This window comes from Crotalus tigris, unplaced genomic scaffold (assembly GCF_016545835.1).
Source record: "Crotalus tigris isolate CLP2741 ecotype Arizona unplaced genomic scaffold, ASM1654583v1 scf7180000023830.6690815, whole genome shotgun sequence".
NCBI classification, from domain to species: domain Eukaryota; kingdom Metazoa; phylum Chordata; class Lepidosauria; order Squamata; family Viperidae; genus Crotalus; species Crotalus tigris.
Genome location: NW_024100214.1, coordinates 6,388,864 through 6,404,459, shown reverse-complemented (window position 1 = coordinate 6,404,459; position 15,596 = coordinate 6,388,864). Strand labels below are relative to the sequence as shown.

At 41.0% G+C, this 15,596-nt stretch overlaps 1 protein-coding gene across 3 annotated transcripts in view; it reads left to right on the top strand.

Annotated features, from left to right (window-relative positions):
• The first annotated feature begins 8,147 nt into the window (after nt 1-8,147).
• PHRF1 (PHD and ring finger domains 1) overlaps nt 8,148-15,596 on the top strand; it is a 37,078-nt gene continuing 29,629 nt past the window's right edge. For 2 of the 3 annotated variants that reach the window (XM_039321917.1, XM_039321915.1), the window contains exons 1-2: nt 8,761-10,008; nt 12,414-12,528. In XM_039321917.1, the coding sequence (XP_039177851.1) occupies nt 12,438-12,528 (91 nt within the window). In that variant the 5' untranslated portion in view covers nt 8,761-10,008; nt 12,414-12,437. Of the gene's footprint in view, nt 8,721-8,760; nt 10,009-12,413; nt 12,529-15,596 lie in introns of those variants that run through there. The other variant, XM_039321916.1, reaches the window with a different exon arrangement.

Genomic DNA, 15,596 nt, shown 5'->3' with positions numbered 1-15,596 from the left:
CTTCGGGTATACGGCACATACTCCACGGTATTTGTCCTACATTATAAGCCAACTCTTATTTGTCACTTTCCAAGCCGCAGTTCAACAAGTCGTTTTGCAATATCCTCCAGGAGCAAAAAGCTTCTGTTTCCTTCTCTACGCGATCCTTAGTTCAGAGGGGTATCAAGGCAGACCGGATAAACTTTTCCAGCGATAAGGCCAACTGCTGGTTCCTGGTCAAAGCATCACTCACAATTTGCACTTTCAGGACGCCGCGGGCAACGCGCTAAAAAGCAAATCGTCACACCGAAAAGTCCAAGAGGCGCCGAGCGCTCTTTTACCTGCCCGGGTGAAGCCAGGTCTGTCAGTGACCTCGCTCGAACCCCACCGACTCCGCGTCCTCGGCGAATGTCCGGGAGAAATCACTCAAGCCAAGTTCCGACCCCGCGCGCGTTTTTTAGCTGCCCGCACGCAACTCCCTCGGCCGAGGCTCTCCCGCTTCAGAAAGAAGGGACTTTCCTCTAATTGCATCCATTCGCCAGTCGAGAGGCGGCCGGAGTCCTAACGCTCACTCTCCACGGAGTTCTGCGAAGTACCTGAACTTTGCAAGCGCTTGCCAGACGCTGACCGGTACAGCTTCGCGCTCTCCTTCCACAGCGCCAGCTTCCGGGACTCTAGCCTACAGGGACCATTTTCCGTTTCCAGCTGGCGAGGAAGAGGGCGGTGGCAACCTCTTGTTCTCACTGCGCTCCCTAAGCCAGTCAGCCCAGCCCGGCGCGCCTCAGACCAACCCATGCCGCGACCACTGCAGCCGTGCAACCTGCTTTCCCTTTTGCTCCTCCACCCCGCCCTAACTTCATGCAAATCGAGCTCGTGACGTGACGTTACGATTGCCCAATGGGAGCTGCGCCCGGCTACCCGGCAGTCACGCCCTCCGAGGGGCTGGCCAATCTACGGGAACCTCTCCGTGCCGGGGGCCAGGCAACTCCCTCCTTCCCTTCCCTATGAGTTACAGTGCGGGGTGCGGCGCGTTCGTTTCTGCACGTCCTTACTTTTAGGGAGGAACCAACTGTACTTGCCCGAGCTTCAGAACCGCGCTCCCACCTCCCTTCCCCGCAATGGTTGCCGCTAGCCAACCTCCTTTTTCATTGGGGACAAGCTTTCACGCCAGGGTGAGTCTCGCGACTCTGTACATTGCTTTTGACACGCGTGCTTCGGCTCGCCGCCTTCTCTCCCCTTTTGGGGCGGGAGGATGGTAAATGGTACAGCCCGGCTTGGGCTTTGCCATGAGGACAGTGTCAGTGTGCACGTAGCAAGCGCAGCAGCAGCAGAAGGACGGGTCCCAAGCGACGCGCGGGGCCGACGGGGCGGGCGCGCGCGCGCCCCTGGATGTTCCCCGGACGGCCGCCGAGGCAGCTGCTGTTTGCAGCTGGCGCGCGCTGTCCTCAAAGGCTCTTTGAGCTCCGGCGCCGAACCTTCCTTGGCCCCGTTCTAAGGAAAGGGGAAGAAGGAAAAGGAATCCCGCCCCGCTCTTTTTACCTCATTTGCTTTTTTTTTAAGGATGCGCGCGCGCGTGTGTGCGTGCAAAAAGCTCAAGGGACCTGGTTATCTTTAGTACTGGAACAGGACATTCAAGACGCTGCAAATCTTGCATGCTGCCTGGGATGGTACGCTACTTGGGCACCCTACCTGAGTCTCCTACTTTACACGTTGGCGACCCTTGTAGCTTCCAGGCAAATTCTTAGCTGGCCTTTATAAACAAATAACACTATCATCAGAGAAGATGCATTTAAGACTACTGAAAAAAAGTCCACCAAACAAATCCTTCTGGAACTCTTTTACTTCCATTCGTTACAGAGATTTCCAAAAGGGTGTAAAAAGATGGATAATATAGTATAGAACGTCTGTTTGTCAGAGCATGAATTTGGTGAGAAATCCATTATAATGGTGGTTTAATCTACCAAACCATTCTTAAGTTTATTACATTCCAGAATTTATCCTGTGGCATAGAAGAGCACTGCACATTTGTCTATGCAAATTAATTTAAGCATATTTGTGCACATTTATATAACTTCTAGACTGATTGTGTGTCTCGTGGTTCGCCACATGAAATCAACGATCCTCACATATGAACAAAATGACAACTGACTGTGTTCTAGCGGTCCTTCAAATTATTTGTATAATTTGTCATTTTATAATGGGAACACTGCACTACCATTGTGCTGCTTGCTCATGCAGAAATAACACACAATATTTAAATAAACATACAAATAAATAAATGTAAAATCTTTAGGATGAATTGGACTAATGTATCCAGCACTTCTGCTTTGGCCCTGGTCTTGAGGAAGAGCTTGCTGCCTTTTTTTACTTCAACCCACCTAGGTCAGGGGTCTGCAACCTTGACAACTTTAAGACTTGTGGATTTCAGCTCCCAGAATTCCTCAGCCAAGGTTGCAGACCCCTGACCTAGGTGCTGCCTTCCTATGGGCCTACTGCATGCAGAAAACTTTGGTGCCCAAACCCCAATTATGCTGAAGGGATTAGGGATTAGGATACACATATATTAGCATGGAGGAACATGAAGACCTTTATTGACTTGTCCCCTTCCTTCATTGCTGGATGATAACAAAAGGCATGCTGGGCCTTTCCTTCCTTGTAGTTCACAGAATGTTCTGGCAACACCAGTATTCCTTTCTGAACACATGACATTGGTTTATCTCATTCCACACCCATGTTTTAAACAGCCTTACACGGGTTCTTAATATTCAGGAAAATAACTGGTTCTTCCTGCTTCATTTGACATTAAACATAGGGTTTAAACTTTATAGTGCACCTTTAGAGAGGTATGATCATGTAACCAGGCCATCCTTGGTCAGACTGTGGTGCATCTCCTGAAAGCAGTCTAGCTTAGTTTAGCAAAATCAGGTCTGCATCTTACCAGCAAATCAATACAGGAAGGGCTGAAGTATGTTAAAATTCCTAGTGAGGAAAGGCTCCAACTCACCAATCTTGCAAAAAAGGTCACTGTAAGTACTCAGACACTATATAGTAGATTCAACAGGAAAATAGGCAGACAATTGTGCCTTTCATATAAATACTAGAATAAACCACAAGTACATGGGGATCTCTCTCTGACATACTTCATGAGCTGGGCTAAATCGGGTAGGCAACTGTAGCTTATGAGATACATGAATGTTTCCAACTCCATATTGGCAGTCTCTATAATACTCCAATTAGCCGAAATCCAGGCCAAAATATCCATGGTACACCTCTGCTGGGCTAGCATCCATTTTATTTTATTTTTTATGGATTTTATCCCACTTATTTTTTTTATAAAAAAATCAAGATAGCAAACATACCTAATACTCCTTCCTCCTCCTACTTTTCCCCACAACAACAAACCTGTGAGGTGTGTTGGGCTTAGAGAGAATGATTGGCCCAAAATCACTCAGCCAGCTTTTATGCCTGGGGTGGGATTAGAACTCATGGTCTCCTGGTTTCTAGTCTGGTGCTTTAACCATTAGACCAGTCTAGTCTATTTCACTTATATGTTTTATATTACATATTCAATATTACTACTATTCAGTTTTCCCACCCTCCCCCAAAATGGGAGGAAAATTTAGCTTTGCGTCCTCTGGAATATCGTTGTTATGACCTGTATGGCTTTAAAGACTTTTTTAATATATATACATGTTGATTTCTCCCTCTCCTGACAAAGCTTGCCCTTGAAGAAGCCCTCATGCATGAAGAAAATTCAACTGTTTTTCTGTCTAATATCTATGTGTATAAAATCCTATGAGAACAGTGATATGTTTGCAATTTGGTATTCTCTGAATTTCAGTCAGATCCAATGTTGAGATCCCTTTTAAAACTCAATAGATTAAACTTTATTTGTCTTCATGTGATTCACTTATGTGGCTCAGAGAAAAAAACTTTACAGTCAGGCAATAAAACAAAGCACTTCATGATGGTGTTTACGTGGAAAATGTGTCTGTAGTTCTAATTATCCCAGTGTTTAGCTGTGCATGACATACAGAGACGAGGACACTGAAGTTTGGAGTAGATTCAAATCCATTCTGTGAAGACAAAGGGAGTGATCATCCCGGTCAAAGTCAGGGATTACAGATATCACAGTCAAGAAATAATCATGATTCCCACTAGAAGAAATGTGACACTTGTTCTATAGAATAGATTATTTTAGTCCATAAGAAAACTTCACATTATTAAATAAATTGAGCAAGTTATTTAGAAAGTGTTTCCATCGTTGACTTTATTTAGAAAACAAATATTTTGTGCCTTTGGAGGATCCCTATGGAAAAATGATCCAAAGGTATATGAGCTTTTTTTTAGATAGCTGAACTACCTCTTTCCTACCTATGTTGTAAAGTTAGAGAATACTTAACTATCTCACTTCCAAGAAAAACAGTGGAAAAGACATTGACACGATGAACATACATGGAGAAGCTGAGGCAGGATGTCCCCCCACCTCCAATTTCACTTTTTGGGGTTGATTAAAAGTTTTTTTTTTAAACCACAAGTGTAACAACTTTTTAAGAGTTGCTAATTCTTAATCCATCTAATTATTCCATCCATTATTCATTAAACATCAGCAGAAAATAATTCTACAGTTGTTTAAAGATTTTGGGAGATTCAATGGACCCTAAAAAAGAGAGTTGGGGCCCACAAGGGGCAAATTATCCTGAAGCTTGAGCAATGCTTTCTCTTTTTACTAATAATGTTTTCCTGGCAATGTGGCTCTGAGCTTTCTATATTTTGAGGGAGTTAAATATTATAATCCTTTATTCTGGAGAATGCATTTGTCCAAACCAGAAATGTACGTGCTATACTGATGTGCATGTCCATTTTTAGAGACTCACCAAGGCCTGTGAGTAATATTTTAATATTGCTGAGAATGACATTAGCTATTAACAGTTGTTGCCTTGCCTTTCATGTACCTTACTAGTATAATTTACTATAAATTATTTAAAGCATCGGAAAACAGTAAGCTAAAAATTATATCTGCTAACTAGTACAATATTCTATCTAAACAAAAAAACAAAAACAAATCCTCATTATGATACCAGAGTTGCCTATTTTTTAAGATTGTAGATATGACTGGGATTTTGAAAAGTTTTATCCAAATGAGTTGCTAAGGGAGGTATGTGGTCAATCCCAAAATATTGAGCACAGCCTAGTTTGGGCTATCAGTCCTCTGACTTTTAGTTTGTTTCTTGGGTTCCCTTCAAAGTATTTGTATTACCTTTGCATTTCTGAACAGCCTAATACACTATAACTTTATGAATTATAATCTCGCACATATCATTACTTGGACTCTAAAATAAGCCTTTTAAAATTCTCTCCAGTGGACCTCAACTCTGCTAACCATATGGAAGTGTTTGCCATTGTCTTATTATGAATATTTCCAATTTAGTTTCAGCCCTGAGATATCTTGGTGGTTTCCTATCAAAGACTAATCATACCCAACTTTACCTGGTTAGTGAGATAGCTGTTGCTATCTGCAGTGACTCTGCCATTTTTAAGAAAAGGTGCAACAGAGAACATTTCAGCAAAGGTGCCCCTTCTATGGAATGGTCTCCCTGGGAGGTTTGCTTAGCATTTCTGGATCAAAAACGGAGGGATGATAATGTAGACTTCTCAAACTCTAGGCTGATTCTGCAAATCACAGGGCCTTCTTTTCCTGCATTTCCCAATGAACTGTTGTGTTTCGCAGCAAGAAAAACAGTGATCTCCTTTTTTTGGAGTAGTTAAAATGACACCTGTGTAGCCATTTTTTCATAGTGAGATGTTTTTGTTTTCTCCTCAATATCCAATATGTCTGTTTCCTCACTGTTCTTGCTTCAGCTCACTGTTGAAGAGGTCAGAAAGGGACAGCTGACATGCGCATGTACACCATGCTTAGCTGTATTTAGTATCATTGGGGAAATGCTCTCTTTTTGTAATGATTTTGACAAGAAAACATTCTCAGAAGCACGATTTGTGCTGTCTGTAAAAAGGAAAGAGACAGGTTGCTCTATACATGTTCCAATTTTCTTGTATTCTTTTTTTTCACCCATACCATCTTAACTAGGTTTTCTGACAAACAACTCTGTCCAATGCTATTCAGATAATCTGACTTTGCACGTAGAAGGCCCTAGGTTCAGTTCCAGGTAGTGCTGAAAATCTTGATAAGATGATGGAATTATTATATTGCAGTTTTATTTATTTATCAGATTATTTATTATGCACGTATTTATTTATTTATCAGATTTATTATACTGCAGATTCTATTATGAAGCTGAACCTATGTTTGAACCAGTTGAACTAATGAATTGCTGAGAATGTTTACACCAAATTAGATTCTAATCTGGACCACAGAAGCTACAATTGCTCTGGTTCCTATAAATCCATAGAATAAAAACTGTATCAGAATACTTCTTCCAATAAAAAGGGTAATTGCTGGGGAGTGTTAGCCTCTCCTTTGAGAAACAAACATGAGGAGGACACACCTAATTTATTCAGAGTCTTGCTAACAGCATCCAGAAACAGAACACAGTTTCATTCCTGATAGGGTGCCAAAACATAATGCTTTTCTTTCTCTTTCTCTTTCCCTCTCCCAATTACTGTTTAATCTTATAGGCTGGGCAGCTATTACAAAGGATGGGATGAAGCATTCCAATAACAATATCAGAGAAAATGTATCATAATGAATTTTAATAATAACTTTATTATGCTCCAATACTCCATATTGAAATAGTTGTCTTTCTTTTAGTTAAGCTATTTTCTTCCCCAGTCTTTTATTAATTCTTAAAAGATTTTGTTGTAGAAGTAAAATACAAATATAATAAAGAAAAAAGAGAAGTAAAGAGAAAAGAAAGAAAAAAGATAGTAAAGTGCAAAGGAAAAAAAACAAATAAGATCTCCAGCCTTTTCAATAGATATTAACAAATCCATCATCTCCCCTTCCTCGTAACTATTCCAGAAATCCAATCTTTCCCCTCAATTTGAGGACTTCTAAATACACTGGACTGCAATCCATCCTTTTCTAGGCAAGGTTTTTCAGACGTTTTCACTACTGCCTCATTCCCAGTGCTGGGAGAAAGTGACTGGGCTAAGGTTACCCAGCTGGCTTTATGTCTAAGGAGGATTAGAATCTCCCAATCATTTTCCCTCAGTCCTGAGAAGGAAGCAATGGCAAACCACTTAGGAAAAAACTTGCCCAGAAAAGTGCAGTTATTTGTTCTATGAAATGAGCATGATTGAATAGAAGAACACACACACACAACCACCCCTCAAGGCAAATAGCAGCTTGGATAAATAATTAGGAAACTGTGGTGTAAAGGACAGAGTCTCTTTCATATCCAGCATTGCAATCCCAGCCTGATTTAGAGGGAATAGCTAAAGCAGCTCTTATCTTTGAGGGTGGGTGAAGGGGAGACAGTTCTGAGGAGTAGTAATTGCTTTATTTTTATCTGGGAGGGCACTAATATCAACTGATACAGCAAATGGGAAGCTTATCCTTCCCTGCTTGTAGAAGTGCTTCATTCCCACTTCAGACACATTCACCAATTGGCAATCCTACATTTAGGATCTCCTCAATCTTTCAGTTAAGCATCCTTTCCCTATAAGACCCAGAATAACCCTAAATTATTTATCAATTTTTCTGGCAATGGTAGGCCATCAGCTTGACACAGAACAGGTTATTAATGGCTTGAAGACTGATGTTTTGTCCAGAGTCAAAAATGTAGCATAATGCCATTTCTTGGGGAACTATTTGATCAACTGAATAATCATCACCACAGAAGTCAATGTACAATAAGTGGATACTATATACTTGGATTTCTGAGCCATTCTTTTTAAGGGCTCAGAAAGATAAACCACTACAAAATAAGTGGTGAGTTTGCTTCTCCTTTTCTCAGGGTGCTTCAAAAAAGAGAAATTTGGAGAGATAGAAATATATATGTGCCTTCTCACAAAAGAGGAACCTACGATTAGAACTGCAATATAACTTCTAGCTGAAAATAAGCCTCCCTGAATAGAAGTAAATATATATATAACTGCTGTAAAATGATTGGCAGGAAAGATGACCAAGGGTTATAAAATTATGCATGTTAGGATGAAAGGGAGCAAGCTTTTCCTCATAATTATAAAACCCTACCTTGGCTGGAAAGAAAGCATTTCCTCTTAACACGCAAGTAAATGAGTGGGTTTCACTGCCAGCATGTGCGCGGAGGGCTGCCTAGTTTATGGTCTGAGCCATAAAACGGATCAAGCCAAATTGATGTACTGTACTCCTGGCAGCATCCGATAGCAGTTTGATTCGTCTATATACTCTTCTAGAACCGTGGTTTATACAACGAAGTGCCACTAAGCGACGTAACCTTTCCCCCTTTGGGCCGTGATCTTTCCATCTCCAAACGCGTTTTTATCTCGCTGAGCTATTTGGAGCTTTACACCCGGGTAGGTTCCTGTTTGCGTTAGCGACGTAATCTTTATAATCCTGAACGTCCTAGCGAGAGAATAACGCTGGCGTGCAGCTCTGTCCCCCGGTTCCACGGGGTTTAACACGCACGGCTCGCTCTTGTCAGACCGCAGCGCGTGGAGTCACGGGAGGGGTATTGCAGAGACCTCTTGTGGAGGAATGCTTGCTCGTTTCTTCTATTGGAGGAAAACGTTCAGACGTTCGCAGGACCGGACGTGAGGGAGCCCTTAAACTAAGAAAAGATCCAGTGGCATCTTACAAGGCAACTTTATTTGACTCAGTGCTACTAATTAGCTAGTAATGTTAATTAAGACTAACTGTTGTGTTTTAGCTTTTAGCAGAACAAATAGTCCCTCACTTAAGTGCTTTAAAAAATCCCAAGAAACTCCATACTCTTGTCTTGAGCTCAGCGCGTTTGGACTGATTTGTCTTCCCTTTTCCAATTAACCCATCTAGATATGCGCCTGTCTAAACCATCATGCAGCTTGCTTGCTTGCTTGCTTTTTACTGAGTTTGCTGTGTGAACTCGACTATTAGTTTATTAATCGTGATTTATAAGAACTGGGTTCATACAAGCTGATTTAAGAGCGTACGGTACGGCATTTAAACCAACTAATTGTATTTTATTCCATAAACCTTGGTTAAATCAGACTATGCAATATGATATATGAATCTTAATACTCATTTGAAAATCGGGACGTTTTAACTTTCTATCAAAATCATTAATAGGATTTTATTTTCTTGTAAAAGGGGTTTTCGACCTTTCTACCTTTGCGTGAAAGATTATGTTGTTCAAACTAAATGATATGTAAGCATCACATTGACTTATTTCTTGAACATGTATGCACAAGATCGGGCTGTCCGAAGGACCAGAATGTGTGTTCGCCTTTGCAGCTGGACAAAAAGTGCTCCGAACAACGTGCAAAATCCACAGAAAGAAATCGCGCTTCCTTTTAGACTGAACACAGCTATCCCCATCAGAAGATAAAGGCTGATGCCTCCAGTTAAAAAGATCGCTGAAGACCTGTTTGACAGCAGCTGCCGATTACAGTAAAATGTTAATAAACCAAGGAAGGTTGAGAATATAGCAACTTGGCAAACGCCACGGCAGCAATCCTATGGGTGCCCTATGGCCAACTTCACGCTGAGATCGTATCCTGAACATCTGCGGCGGGAGCAGATTCGAAAGTGCAGCTTTAACGCTAATCTTCCTTCGGAATTGGTGCAACCGGAACAATGATCCACGCGAGCAAACCTCGGGCAAGCTCTATGCTTTAAAACGCTCTACTCCTCCCCCGAAACAAATGGAAGACTCCTACACTTTCTCTTCCTCGCAGCTGGCGGATTAAGTAATGTTATCCGGAAGAGCTTCCATCCTCTTCCGGGTCAGTGCAGCATTGGAGGTGTTCTTGGCCTTCCAGGAGGCCCAGATTCCTGTCGTTTCGGTTCCTTCCGTGATCTTGGTTTACAAACGGTAGTAACGGTAGCGGACGCCCCTGCCCACTCTCCGTCCGTTTTCGACATTATTCCGCGGGGTCGCCTCCTGGCAGGTGAGTGGAAGTTAGCCGTCCGGGTAGTGTTACATTAGTTCCCCCCCCACCGCCGGATGCGACCCTCCCGCTGCCCAGGAGGGAAAGCAGCCAGGCAACTCGAAATTAAAGAGGCCGGAAGGTCCCTACAGAGGCGCTTTTGATCTAGTCATCTACAACCGGCGACGGGCGAGGATCCTGTGGAGTTGCAATCTGCGGCTGCTGGCACAGAAAGAGCTGAGAGCGGGTGTATCTGCGGGGTCCTGCGAGAACATCCCTTTTCATGTTATTGTATTGCATTTGCTACCTGTGTTTCTGAGCCCGGTGTGGCCTGGAACTTGGGCGAAGGGCCCCTTTCTCTCCGTGGTTTCCTCTTGGGCAATGTTTTCGTCTTGCACTCAGTGACGTGGCCGCAACGCTTGTGCTCTGCGTGGTTTTCGCCCGGCTACTCAGGCAACGAAACTCTTAAAGACCGAGCTGAAACGATGGAGCGAATTGTTTGCTCTTTAGTCAAGCATAAAGCGCATGCACTTACTATTTATCTTAGGAAATCTCCAAGGCCGCTTACAAAGATGGTAGAAAAAAGAAGTAGCAGGCGGTTAGTAAAAACGCCTTGGAAAATGCCAAATGTCTCAGTTTGGGACAGGAAAAGTATGTTATCTGGAAGGGCAGTGTGACTGGGAAGGCCTTGAAGCTGATTTAAGCTTCTATTCTTGGAAATGCCTTTGGCAGGGACAATTGCTTGAGGGTTTCTGAGGACTATTGGAAAGCCTAGGCAAAGCCTGTACGGGAAAAAGATGTCCCTTGAATGGTCTCAAGCCATCCAGGGCTGTAATGATTAGCACCAACACAGAATAGAGGAAATGTTTCTGTTCTATATACCAAACTGATTTAGTATAATTACATATACTTCTGGACTGAGATTCTTTGAAGATGTAAATATGAAGATTGATTTCTGTTTGTGTATGTCAGAACAAACCCAAAATGACTAAGGCTTCCAGTGATACAGGAAACAAGTATGTCAGAGGAAGATGTTAAAATTCTATTTAATCAACAAGAATGCATCAATTTTAAAATATTGCATAGTCTAAACACAGAAACATATAGTATATAGTTATCTGGAAGTATATTATGAGTAAATTCTTATGTGTGTGTGTGTGTACTCATATAATCCCCATTAAGTTCAATAGGACTTCCAAATAAGTGAGAACACAGAGATAAGCAACAAATATCCCCTGATCAATACAGGTTTAGATGAATTGATTGCAGCATGCTGTTTCTTAGCATACATTTTATTAATGTTTAACTGTCTTGCACATACTATATACAAAAATTTTAATCACCTGAAGTTTCAGGTGATTAAAATCTTTCCAACATTCTAGTATTGTATTTGCATGCATATCTTTTTCAACAATATTTCATTAAACTGATTCCTGCATAATGTAAGAATCTAATCTAATATGGATATATGACTGTATGCTTTTCAAATTAGCAGTTAGAAACTACTCTCTCTCTGTGTGTGTATGTGTGTGTGTATACACACACACACACACACACACATATACCTTATTTTTTTCAACAAAGTTGGTAAAGTTGTGTATTAAAACCGAGAAGGAGGGATCAGTTTTTAATTTTCATTCAACATATTTTTGAAAATTTGGCTATTATAACCTGGAGATGTAACTGTAGAACTGAAATAGAAAACCTTATTGTTGGATTCATTTGCCTCTTATATTTTGAACTAAAATCCATAAAATTGTTAACATAACCCTGATAATTCTGTTTGTTAAAGGCACTTATATAATCTTAGACTGTTATGCATATCCATAGGATACAGGTAGGACTAGAAGAACTATGCCTGATGTATACAGTTGGAATGCTTGATGTATGTTCTTTGTCGATTTTGAACTTTTTCAATAGATAATGTGTCTGGGCCATGGGCCTCAAATGTGAGAAGGGACCCAGATCCTGGCTGTATGAAATACTGGCTCAGGAATTCTGGGAATTGAAGTCCACAAGTCATAAAAGAGCCAAGGTTGTTTACCCCTGCCCTACCGTGTCATTTGAATGATCTGGTCAAATTTTCTTGTGTAGTTTACATTGTATAGCCTTAACTTTTTTCTCTTCATATTCAAATATGTATGGTGGAATAGAGTACATTATAGTCATCTCCAAAGAGAAGTTACTATGTCCCTTTAAAAAAAATGAGAGAATTAGGCTGGCTCTTCATAGGTAGAAAGGAAAACACATATTGTGTATATTCAGAGGTATTCTTACAGTGTTTAGAAAATATTGCGGAAATATATTCTGATCAAATGTTTGTATATATTGAAATTATATTGAAATTAAAATTCATAGGGTCAAAGAAAATGTATTTAGGGGGTTGGGTATTTTCCATTTTACAAATAATTTCTTTCTGCTTGTAGGAAGCCAGTTCCAAATGCCCCGCAATGGATGAAGACAGCCAGGATGAGCTCATAAACAAGAATGCTGCGGTAGGCAAAGTTAAAAGAACAAATGCGCTGCTCTTTAGCGATGCAGGTAAATGATATTAATCAGTGTGCATTCCAACTTTATGGTCTTTAATAAGCTAGTATTTATAATAACATATCTCCTAGTGGTTTTGATCATTCCTTGGCTCCATAGTTATAAACATTCAAACATAGACATGGTTTTAACTGCTATTCAGTTTAATGTTTGAACGGCATTAAGGAACTAGGAATTCCTACAGGAAAAAAAATCCTGAGATTTTTTTTTGCTTTTTTTTTTTTACCATACATTAGGATGAGGCGCCTGATAATCTTGCTTTAGTTTTCAAAGCCCTTTGTTAAGTGATCAATTCAGACCTATGGCGAGAGCAAGTTCTCTCTTTTCTGGTATCCTGCTAGGTGAGAGAAAGTTGTAGTTCTGCTCGTGCTTAACTGGTCAGTCCTAGAGGAGATCAACCCTGACTGCTCTTTAGAAGGCCAGATCCTGAATTTGAAACTCAAATACTTTGGCCACCTAATGAGAAGGAAGGACTCACTGGAGAAGAGCCTAATGCTGGGAAAGATTGAGGACAATAGAAAAAGGGGACGGCAGAGAATGAGGTAGCTGGATGGAGTCACTGAAGCAGTAGGCATGAGCTTAAATGGACTCCAGAAGATGGTAGAGGACAGGAAGGCCTGGAGGAATGTTGTCCATGGGGTCGGTTGGACACGACTTCGCAACTAACAACAACAAACTGGTTCCATCCACCCAGATCTTTGAACTTGCTTGTGAACATCATTTAGTTTCCAGAGATTACCTACAAAGGAATGCAACAGTCAAAGAAAAAGGTTTCTTCTCCATTTCTTTATATCAGACTGACATTTTCTGGGACGGTGGAAAGTTTTGTATATGGGGTCTTGTAAATGTTTAAGAGGTCAAGGAGTAATTTACACTATGAAATTCATACTGTAGGGCTCCTGCCTATTCCTTTACTCTAGACCAGGGGTGTGTCAAACTTTCAACGTCATGTGATGTGTTGAGACGTATCGTGACTTTTTTTCCATTGCTGGCAATGGGGTGGGTGCGGTTTCAGCATGATGCATTCAGCCTGCGGGCCGGCAGTTCGACACCCCTGCTCTAGACCATAGCAATTTTATGGATTAAGTCTCTAATGTTTTGGCATGAATGCGTTCTTTGTCAAACTGGAGCCGGAAATTTAGTGTAGCTTCTTTGCATTGGCAAAGATATGCATTTCTGCATTAATTTAATAATATCTTGGAAATTTATCAAAAGTGGTATGCGTTACACTTAGTTCAAATATAACTTGTTTCAGCTCAAAATCTCCGAATGAATGCATGAATTCAGTACAGACCTTAATTTTGTAGCTTATGTGACCACTTGGATCAGAAAAATGTCTCAGTTGAAATTTCTGAATCATTTAAGATCAACGTTTTTAACTTTTTAAAGAAAGGATAAAAAAACCTTGTAGTGGTAGGTGATGACTGCAAAGTTTACATGCCAAGTGTTCAGATTGCTAATGATTAACATATCAAGCATACTGGCTCCTTTCCCTTCCCAGAAAGTGAGTTGTCCCTTTGAGTCTCCATAAGCTGAATCTTTAAAACTGAGAAATTAAATTTGATGGCTAGCCACCATGGATAGTAAATGATCCCACTCCGGGGGGGGGGGGGAAATATTCCCAGAAACAGAAATATAAGGTTCCGTGTAAGTAGAAACTGGTAGGTCAACTGACAAAATGGGACAGACCAATTCACTCAATCTTAAAAATGATATCCTGTTCTGCTCCCTTGTTTCTATCTCAACAAGTCCAAGATTGGAATGTATAATCTAATAACATGTGAGTGGTGGGATGCTCACTATTGTGTGCAGTTCCAGACCATAGCCAGAAATTATGATATTCATCCAATAATCTTTAGCACTCTCCTAACTTGGCATCCCACCTCCAAACCAGAAGAAATGATCTTACTTGTCCATCTTAAAAGTGGTAAAATTACTGGAAGGGTCTTGATCCTCCCAGAAATGCTGAATCAAAACCCTAATTGGTGGGCTACTGTTTTGACCCCCTCTGTTCACTAACTAACATCTTTCTGCAGATCTCCAAAGAATGGACACATTCTTTTATTTTTGTCTGTTCAATCATGTCCAATTCTCAGAGACTGCCTGGATAAATCCCTGCAGTTCTTGGCATGGTTTTCAAAAGTGATTTGCCATTGCCTCCTTCCGTGGGGCTGAAAATGACCGGCCCAAGGTCACTCAGCTAACTTTGTGCCAAAGGCATGTTTAGAACTCACAGTCTTTCCTTTTCTAGCCTCATGCCTTAACCATTACACCAAACTGTCTCTTGATTAATTAATTATAATAGCATGCAAAAAGGACAACAAAACCAATCTAACCACCATCCTGTCAGCTTACTATGTATAAATAGCAAATTATATCCTAAACATCTTTTTTTATAAGCTTGTTGATTTACTGGTCCAAAAAAGAATCTTAGCAGTGCAGCAAGTCAGTTTTAGACAAAGCTTTTCTATTGCAGATCAATCTGTTCCTCTGCACTGCATCTTTGCAAAATGTATTAACCTTCCTGGAGGGGCTCTCTATGTTACTGTCATCGATCTGAAAGAGGCATTTTTTTTCATTCCCTTGTGAGAGGTTGGGGCACAAATAGCAGCCTCCTCCATTGACCAGTGTCTCCTGCAACCAGTTGTGATCTTCCATGAATGGACTATGGTGCAGGTCCAGTACTCAAAAGGAGAACAGACCAACCCTATTTCAACTTCTAAGGGAATAAACAAGGATGTATCCTGGCCCCTCTATTATTTAATTTATGCATTATTGATTTTGTTCCAGCCCTTACTTAAAACCAAACTTGATCCCTCTTCTCTGACCAGTAAACCAATCTCCATTCTGCTATATGCCTATGCTGCTGTAACTTTGTCTGTTTTCCAAGTAAGGCTGCTTGCTACAACATAGCCTCTGTGCACTAGCATCCTGCTGCCAATCTGAAATGCTAGAAATCAACCATGTGAGAACTAAGCTCCTTGTATTCACCAAGCTAATGATCAAACTGAGTAGATCAAAGCTTTCAAATGTCTTGCCATCTATTTCCAGTCATTTTCCCA